The sequence below is a fragment of the Crocuta crocuta genome, unplaced genomic scaffold (genome assembly GCF_008692635.1).
Source record: "Crocuta crocuta isolate KB4526 unplaced genomic scaffold, BGI_CrCroc_1.0 scaffold3369, whole genome shotgun sequence".
In the NCBI taxonomy this organism is placed as follows: Eukaryota; Metazoa; Chordata; class Mammalia; order Carnivora; family Hyaenidae; genus Crocuta; species Crocuta crocuta.
In genome coordinates, this window is record NW_027533254.1 from 86,498 (window position 1) to 95,192 (window position 8,695).

At 43.8% G+C, this 8,695-nt stretch overlaps 1 protein-coding gene across 1 annotated transcript in view; it reads right to left on the minus strand.

Moving 5' to 3' along the window:
- IGSF1 (immunoglobulin superfamily member 1) overlaps positions 1–3,655 on the minus strand; it is a 14,033-nt gene extending 10,378 nt beyond the window's left edge. The window contains exons 1-4 of the mRNA XM_077746372.1: positions 3,586–3,655; positions 3,412–3,438; positions 2,700–2,981; positions 1,815–2,102 (exon numbers count right to left, since the gene is read on the minus strand). Of these exons, the coding sequence (XP_077602498.1) occupies positions 1,815–2,102; positions 2,700–2,981; positions 3,412–3,438; positions 3,586–3,655 (667 nt within the window). The remainder of the gene's footprint in view (positions 1–1,814; positions 2,103–2,699; positions 2,982–3,411; positions 3,439–3,585) is intronic.
- Between the last annotated feature and the right edge of the window lie 5,040 nt (positions 3,656–8,695).

Below are 8,695 nucleotides of genomic sequence, written 5' to 3' on the forward strand. Positions count from 1 at the left end.
AATTTTGCCTCTACTCTCTCTCCCTTCCTTGAATCTCAGCCTCTTCTAGGAGATAATCAAGGCCATATCCACTTAGGCACCTCCCCTCTCACCACACTTAATCAGATCCACCAAGCTCTAACTATGTATAGGACTGTGTCTCCATGGAATAGCTACATCTGTAATTGCCTGTATCTTTAGGTTTCTGAAATGCCAAGTGTACTTCTTCCAACCACCCATGAAACCAAACTTCTGAAAATGTACTTTTGATAGCAATCTTTGTAGAGCATGAATACTACTGCAGGAATAAGAATGGCTTTTGAACACATTAAGCCAAATAAGACCCTACTTCGAACACAACATTGGAAGAAACCAATAAGGAGGGGTTGGCCAATAAGTCTTCGACCCAACAAAATCTGTTGATGGGGCCACACCCTCTTTTCCATGTACTGTTTCCTCAAGGGGATGATGCTACAAAATAGTGGGTGGGCCTTACTCCCATACCATTCCTTCTTACCCACTCCCATCCCAAGTAGACCCACCCATCTATTATTAGAAAGATCAGCTCTGTCATGTCCTCTTTGAGCATTTAGGATGTGTCAGGCATCATATAGGTATAAGGATTTACATGTAAGAAATCACAGTCCATCTCAGCAAAAAGTTGATGGCCTAGTGAGGGATACCAGTGAATAGGTAACTGCTAAAGTGTATGTTAGTGGAATCTACTCTGGAAGGACATTCATACAACAAACACCCATACACACAGTTCAAACAGTCTTTGTTATTTGATCCTCAATAAGAAGCTATACTAATGAATTAACATCTACCATTTATTGAGAACTTATATGCCAGGCACTGTACATATATTGTGTTTAGGCAAATCCTCACAACAACCCTGTGAGGTAGGCATTATTCTTATACCAATTTTGCAGATCAGGAAACTGAGGCACAGAGGGGCATCATACAGTAGGTCATATAGATACCGTCATCCTATTTTAGAGTGGGGAAACTGAAGCACAGAGAGGTGAGGTGACTTGCTCAAGATCACACAGGTAGGCAATGTCAGAGGTTGAACTAGAAACCAAGATTACTGCTTCTAAGCCCAGGGTACTTTCTGTTGCGCCACAGCTTTCCCCATGCCTATTGGTGGGGATTGATGGAATAACTGATGCAAATGTGGCCAATTCTGTCTGAAAGCATCCAGGCCATGGGGTGGGCAAACTGGGGCTGGGGTGTGTGTCTGGCATTTGAACATTTTCTGGAGACTTCTGCTGTGTTTAGAGCTTGATACTGCCTTATCAGATTTATATATACAGGATGAAAGTCATTTATAAAGCCATTTCTAGAATACAAACTATGACTTTTTACCATTTTTGTTTATTTTTATCAACAGCACTAGCACAATCCATTCTGTTTTTCACACTCAAAAATAGTAATCACAAATACAATAAAATTCATTTGAAATTTAAAAACCAGCTTATAAGACTGCAGTGGCAGTGCCTGGCACATATTAAGTGCTCAATAAATATTAGTCAAATGAATGAATGAATGAATGCATGATGTTCAATAAGTAGAGAACAACAAAGCTGTCATGAGCTGAATCTGCCACACTTGGTTGGACTCACTCACTAGCCAAATGATTGGCTCCCACACATCTGCTTTGTAATATGTGGGATTATAATTTGCATTTCAGTAAAATGTCACATGACTGTAGCTCAGAGGCCTTGCAGGGCCTAGGACTTGGCTAAGGAAAGTAAATTCAGAAAGCCTGTTTCATCCAGCCATGATCCCAGGGACAACAATCATCAGACCCCAGCAGCCATAGCCACACCCACCTGCCACAATCAGCTTCAGGGGGTTGCTGGGCTCTGACAACAGAGTGGGGAGCATCTGGATATGAGTGCGGCAGATGTAAACCCCTTCGCTCTCAGGTGTCATGTTAGCAATGGAGAATATGGCCACTGTCCCAGTTGGGATTTGGTAATCCACAGGCTCTGCATATCCCTCCTTGAACAGCATGAATACCAAATCCTGCAGCCAGCCATGGCAGAGTATGTTAACATTACATCCAGGAAGAGGGGAGGTCTCAGCCTGGATCCAGAAGATGGGCTTGGGCAGCTGGCCTGGTAGGAGAGAATGAACTGGAATTCAGGTAGGGCAAGGATAATGCTGCTCAGTGAGCACCAGAGGAGAGTACTACTTAAAGGAGCCTTCTCTTTATGATCCTTATTTGCCACTCTTCCCTCCCCTATCTTGGGTCTCCCCTATGTTGAGAGCTTGCTCTCTAGATCTGTTCTAGAAACCGGATCCTCAGGGGCACCTGGATGGCTCAGTATGTTGAGCATCCGACTTCAGCTCAGGTCATGATCTCATGGCTCGTGGGTTCGAGCCCCATGTCGGGCTCTGTGCTGACAGCTAGCTCAGAGCCTGGAGCCTTCTTCAGATTCTGTGTCTCCCTCTCTCTCTGACACTCCCCTGCTCCTGCTGTCTCTCTCTCTCAGAAATAAGTAAAAAAAAATAAAAAAGAAAAAAAAAAGAAACTGGATCTTCATTCTGCATTGCCTATAAGGAGTATGCACTAACTGTGGAATGCCTGCATGTATGCATTCATGCATTTGAGGTAAACAAATGAATTAATTAAACAAATCATGCTCTGCAAAGGCAAGTTTGAATTCTAGGACCTGGAGTTTATTCTTGATTATCTATTGCTTTCTTCTTACCTGGTGCCTCCAACTCTAAAACTTTACTGGGCTCTGACCAGCCTGTCTCCTTCCAGTAGCAGCACCTGTAAAGACCTGCATTGTACTTAGTAAGGGCACCTATAGGGAATGAAACTTGGAAAGTCTTGGAGGAAGGGCGGATCCAGGTCATCTGAGTCTTATCCTTCAGCAGCAGGAACTTGCTTGAAATCCGAGAGGGGCTTTTGCACCAAAGTGTGATGTTCTCCCAAGGGGCCTGAGGGTAGTTGGTCTCTATCCACAGCTCTGGTTGAGACTGCATCACTGTCATTTCCAAAGATCACAAAGATGTGAGCAGTCCAACCCTCTCCCTCCCACAACATGCCCTGCAAGTTCCCTTAAAATGATCAGTGACCCAGATTCCTCTTTTCGTCTTCCCTTGGGGACAGGAATGTCTGCTCCTGTGGGGGATGGGATAGCGACCCTAGGATATTTGTTCAAGGGATTCAAGTGAGTTGAGGAATACAGCACAAGTCTGGCTTCCTTTCCATTTAAGGTAAAGCTTTTTACTATTCTGTGGGAAACCAAGTCATGAAGTGAGGGGCTCTGATTCCCCATCAGCTCAATCTGGGAATTATCTTTGTGGTTTCAAGGCAGTTATGTCCAGGACCATGGAGGCAACTGATGTCTTGGAACCTCCAGGAAGTGGCAGGTTCCTGAGGTGGTGCCACCTGAGGTGGCAGGACTCACTTACCTATCGATGTCATACCCAGACTCAGTCCTGAAAAGAGAGAATGGTAAAGGAGGTCCCCCACATTGGCACCACCAACCTTCGTTCTCCAAAAGTTTCTCCTCCCTCCCTAAGATGCCCACTCATAGAGGTACCTGTGACAGGATCACTTGCCCCTCACCCCTTCCTTGTACTCACGAACGCAAAAGAGCAAGACAGTAAATGTCCGCAACATGGTGGGCTGCTCCCCTGGCCTGTCCATGGTCATGGGGCCTCTGATGTTCAATGTGCACTTCAAGTCTTGCAGGGCTCTGCCCCTCAGTGGGTGGTGAGATCTAAAAGCAGAAGTGTTTTTACTCATGGGACTTGTCATGTCCCTTAAAGTTTAGTTTGGATCACTAAACTGCACTTGAAAGCCCTACCTTCCACTCCCTCAGTGGCATGAAAGGTACTTCAAGGTCATCTTTTCACCACCCCCTTCTCCTACCCAAGGTCTTTGCTGGCATCTAAGATGTCAGATTGGTTGAAATGTCTGTACATCCCTGGAATCTCAGAGGCCCAGAAGGCAACTTAATCCAGCCCAGAGGGAGCCCATGGGATGAGAGATGGGAGGAGTAGCAAGTCATTTTTTTATATATTATATGTATAATCTGAATTCTCCAACAGCTTAGCAAAGGAGGCTTTCCTGCCATCTCCATTTTGCTGGTAAGGAAACTGAAGCTTAGAGAAGATAGAGAAGATATATTTAACTTGCCCAAAACTTGTCAAAAAATTAAATATCAAGGCCAAAATTCAAAGTTATGTTTAGCTCCAATGCCAATATTCTAAGCCCAGTATTTAAACTCCCCCTTTCTTACTTTTCCTCACCCCTCTCATCTCATACCATCCAGGCCTTCCCTTTTGTAGATTGCCCCAGATGCAATATTACTCTCATTCTTATCTCTTGTCCCCCAAAGCTTAAAACCCTCCATCTCAAATAGGTGCTGGATAATCAAGCTGTTGAGCTAATTAACATAAGGTGTAAATGATGTATTGGCTGCCCATAATTTATGAGCAATTTTGTTCATTGCTTCTAAGGAAACAGAAAATTGTTTGAATTTCAGAGAATATGGTAAAGATATTTGAATTCAGGGAGGCCTTTTCCTTTTCCAAAAACCCCACTATTGACCACATGTGCACAAGACAGACCCTTTATGCTTCCCTGCCTCTTCTCCCCCCACCACATCCAAAGTATCCATTTGCCAAGGGAAGGTGTATCCCCACCACACACAAACTCAAGCTAACTTTCCTCCACCAACTCTCTATTCAGAGTCTGAGGCACTGGCTGTTTTATCCTAGCTCAGTAGAGTGAGGTAAAGGTAGCTCCCAGATCAGAAAAGAGCTGTTTTTGCTCCCCACAACAGACCCTAGTAATGCAGCCCCTAATCTGCTCCAGTGCTAAAATTGGGCAGGATGGAGGAGCAGGAAAAAACAAGAAGACTCATTTTCAAACATCTGGGCTGTGGGAAACAGGTGGAAAGTCAGAGATCCAAGGAGACAGTTTCCTTTTGCCTTTTTCACTTTGCATTGAAGGATGCTCAAATTACCCTCTCTGAACTTTTTTATCTGTGAAGTTGGGGAGAAACACCTTCCTAGCATTTTTGTTGTGTTGGATCAGAGATAATATATGTATAGGGCACATAGTAAACATTTGATTAAAAAGTGGTTATTTTTCTTCTTCCCAAAGGGGGCATTAACATGATGTAGGACCCTAAGGATGCTCTTCCCATCTCAGTTCCTACAGCCCCTTTTCCCTGCTTCTCTCAGGGCCAGGCCTAGTCCCAGGCTTGAGTGCCACCCTGTTGCTTTGTTCCTCCAGGGCTTTGGGCCAGGATTTATTGGGAAGCCAGGTTCTTCTTCTGCCAAGGGAAAGGTTCAACCTGGGATTCTGCCCAGAAATGCCATCTGAGATTCCAAAGTGGCTACTTGGACCCCTAACCAGGGTTTTGCCTCTTGTGGACTTGAGTGGCATGAGGAAACCTGGGCTTCTAAGCATGGCTGACCCCTCCCCAATCACTAAGGATCCAGCCCAAATGAGGAGTCTTGTGCCCAGGGAATTTGGGAAAAGGCCAACAGCTTCAGGTTAAGGGACCACGCCCATTTTTGGCCTTTCACACCCCCACCCCTACCCTCTACTTCCACTGTCTAGCCCTATTACCTTCCCCTTCTACCCCAAGCACTTTCCCCACTCTTAGGCAGCGCCGCAGTGCTTTTGAGGATAACATACCCGAAATGTCTAATGGCTGGCCCCTGCATAGCTTTGAGGGCTCCAGAAATCAAAGGGGTTGGGCTCGGCGGGGTGCCAGGTACATGCTTAGTTGAGGGTTTGGAGGGAAGACTGAGAAGGAAAAGGGAAGATATTTACATTGCCCAGAAATTCTCAGCGAGGCAAGGCTGGGATCCGTAGAGGGACGGAGAAAGGGAGGGATGAAGGGGGTAGCAGGAAGAGACTGGGGAGCCGTTTGATTTGCGGCAATTAGTTACAGCAGGGAGACTATTTCGGAGGTTTTGTTTAGGATCTGATGGGCAGAATTTAATCTTCAGCCACTGGGCTATGCGCTCATTTGCAGGTACTTACGGTAGTTGAAGGCCCGCTCCACTGTTGGAGATTCTCCAGTGAGCTCCTCCAGATGCTGCAAACAGCCGAGCGTGAGAAGAGCTGTCTAAGGACAGCCTCTCCCGCTCCGCGCTCCGCCTCCCTCTCTCCCCCGCCTGCTTGCCGNTGCCTGAGCCAAATTCAGGCCCCTGCCCCCTCTTCAGTCTGTCTGAGTTTCATTGGTTCACTGTATTCTGGAGAGGAGAGGGCCAGCTCTTAGGACTGCCAAGCTGTAGATCTCTCTTCTGCAGCTCCACAATGCCTTTTAAAGGGATCTCAGATCTTCTTCTGCCCATTTAATGCCCCACTTATGCATGAACGTCGCCACCACGGTTTAAATGCTTACTGCGTGCCTCAGGGCCTGGGCAGCTATTAATTAGTTTGAATCTTCATAGCAACCCTACAAGACTTGTTACTTCACCCAGTTTTAACAGATGAGGAAACTGAAGCTCAGAGAGAGTTAAATGAATTGGACAGCCTCCAAAGTCCAGCTTGGGATACAAGCCCAGGCTTTAGAGACACACCAGTTTGGATTTCAGTCCAGGTTCAACAGCTGAGTGACCTGAAGTGAGTTAAACTGTCTGAGTCCCAGTTTCCCCATCTGTAAAAGAAAACAGCAGAAGCTAACATGGTGCGAGGCTTTGATGGGATATTGCAAGTCAAACTTCTAGCACAATATGCTAGAACATGGTAAGTGTGTTCTAGCTGCTGCCACTACTACTATTAATCTGTAAAGTATTCCCCAAACTCCCTGGAGTAACATGCTTTCAATGATGTAGATAGCCTTCCACAAATTTAGTTGCTCATAAAAGACTTTTTTGAAATGAGAAATATATGGAAAAGATGCTGACCAAAGCTCCTGACATCTAGTGTATGATGGAATTAAAATGCAGCATCCAAGAAACTCACGGATCAATTCATTGGTGGGAAGAAATAGACAAATTAAACATGAAAGATGACAATTATCTAGACAAAAATACTGCAATTTAAGAACAAATCATGTAAAAACAAAAATAACAGCTCTTTTTAATAGGCAAACTGAATATCATCTCTTTATGCATCAGGTGATATCAGTTGTGGCTTCCTGGCATCCTCTGTTCCCACACACCGTTATAAACTACAGATTATCCCACAAGGAAAAGCATAGCCATATGAATATAAATGTATGGTTTTTTTGGGGGGCAGGATATTTTAACTTTTCAAGACTCAGTTTTCTTAATTGTAAAATGGGGTTAATAATTGTACTTACCATCCATCACACAGAGTTTTGGGTAGGATTAAATGAAAATCCCCCTGTAACCTACAACATAGTGCCTGGGTTATAGCAAGCCACGATTAATTCAATGAATGGCTGTTGAGTATTTTCTTTGTGCCAGGCATTGTCTTCCATGCTGATGATTTAAAAAGAATGAAAGTTTCTGCTCCTTAGTTTTGCTATTATTATTTTTGAGTTTCTGCCCCTAAGGAGTTAGTGGTCTAAGGATAAACAGTAATGGAAAATATGCCAGAGGAAGGGGCACCATGAGAGTCAGAGAATTGCAGTAGGAAAGACCAGCAAGTAAGACATGAAGAACTGCAAGTAATTTACTGTTACTGTGTGCCTAGACTAGGGCAGCAGAACCAGTGAAGGAGGGGAGAGCAAACATTCCTGAAACATGTAAAAGATAAAATTGGCTCAACATGATGATTATTTGGAATACAGTAGTGATAGTTTACTGTCAGGATGGAGATATCTGTGCCAGTTTTCAAAATATTTATATAGAAATCACTATGATAGTACCAGGGACTAAGTGCTTTATAAATATTAACTCATTTTCTCTGCATAACAATACTATGGGTTAGCTATGATTATTGGTCCCATTTTACAGATGAAGAAACTTAAACACAGAGCCAACTGAGCAAATTGCCTGAAGGCAACACAGCTAGCAAATTGGCAGAGCCAGGATTCACATCCAGGCAGTTTGTATATACAGTCCCACCTACCTTTCGTTGTTGTTGTTTTTTTTTTTTTCACTTGCCTTGATTTTAATATATCTATAATCGGTTTTATATAGAAAAGACTTCTAAAACTTTTTATGTGAAGTAACTGAAGAACTCCTTAGCTCTTTCAATCTTTCTTTTCAATAAAGTATAATTGACATACAACATTATATCAGTTTCAGGGGTACAACATAATGATTCAATATTTGTATGTATTGTGAAATGTAATCCCATGTTCTTAACCACTACCTCTGCATTGGTTGCTTGGAATGATAAAACTAAAAACAATCATTAATTAAAAATTTAAAATAACACAGTTTTGCTTAGCAAAATAAAAAAAAAAACACTAATCAAATGCATTTTTAAGAGTGTAGAAAAAGGCAATGATAGTGTCCCCCTGCTCTCTACAAGCCTTGGCTGAAGCTTGTGCTTTGGACCAGCAGCCTGAATCTAGAGCCAGGTTCCCCACTAACTGGCTGGAAGCCTGCAGAAGGTTCGGGGACTGTATAGGTAAGAATACGATTCACTTTCACCCTTGCTCTGGGACACTATGAGATTCAGGCTTCCTAGAAGCCAACTTATTCAAATTACAGCTGGCAATTGAGATCCGAGAAGCTTCATCTCTAGGCTACCTCTGTGGGTTTTGAAATTTGTAGCCTGCCTGCAGAAGGAGAAACAGCTTCTTGCCAACCA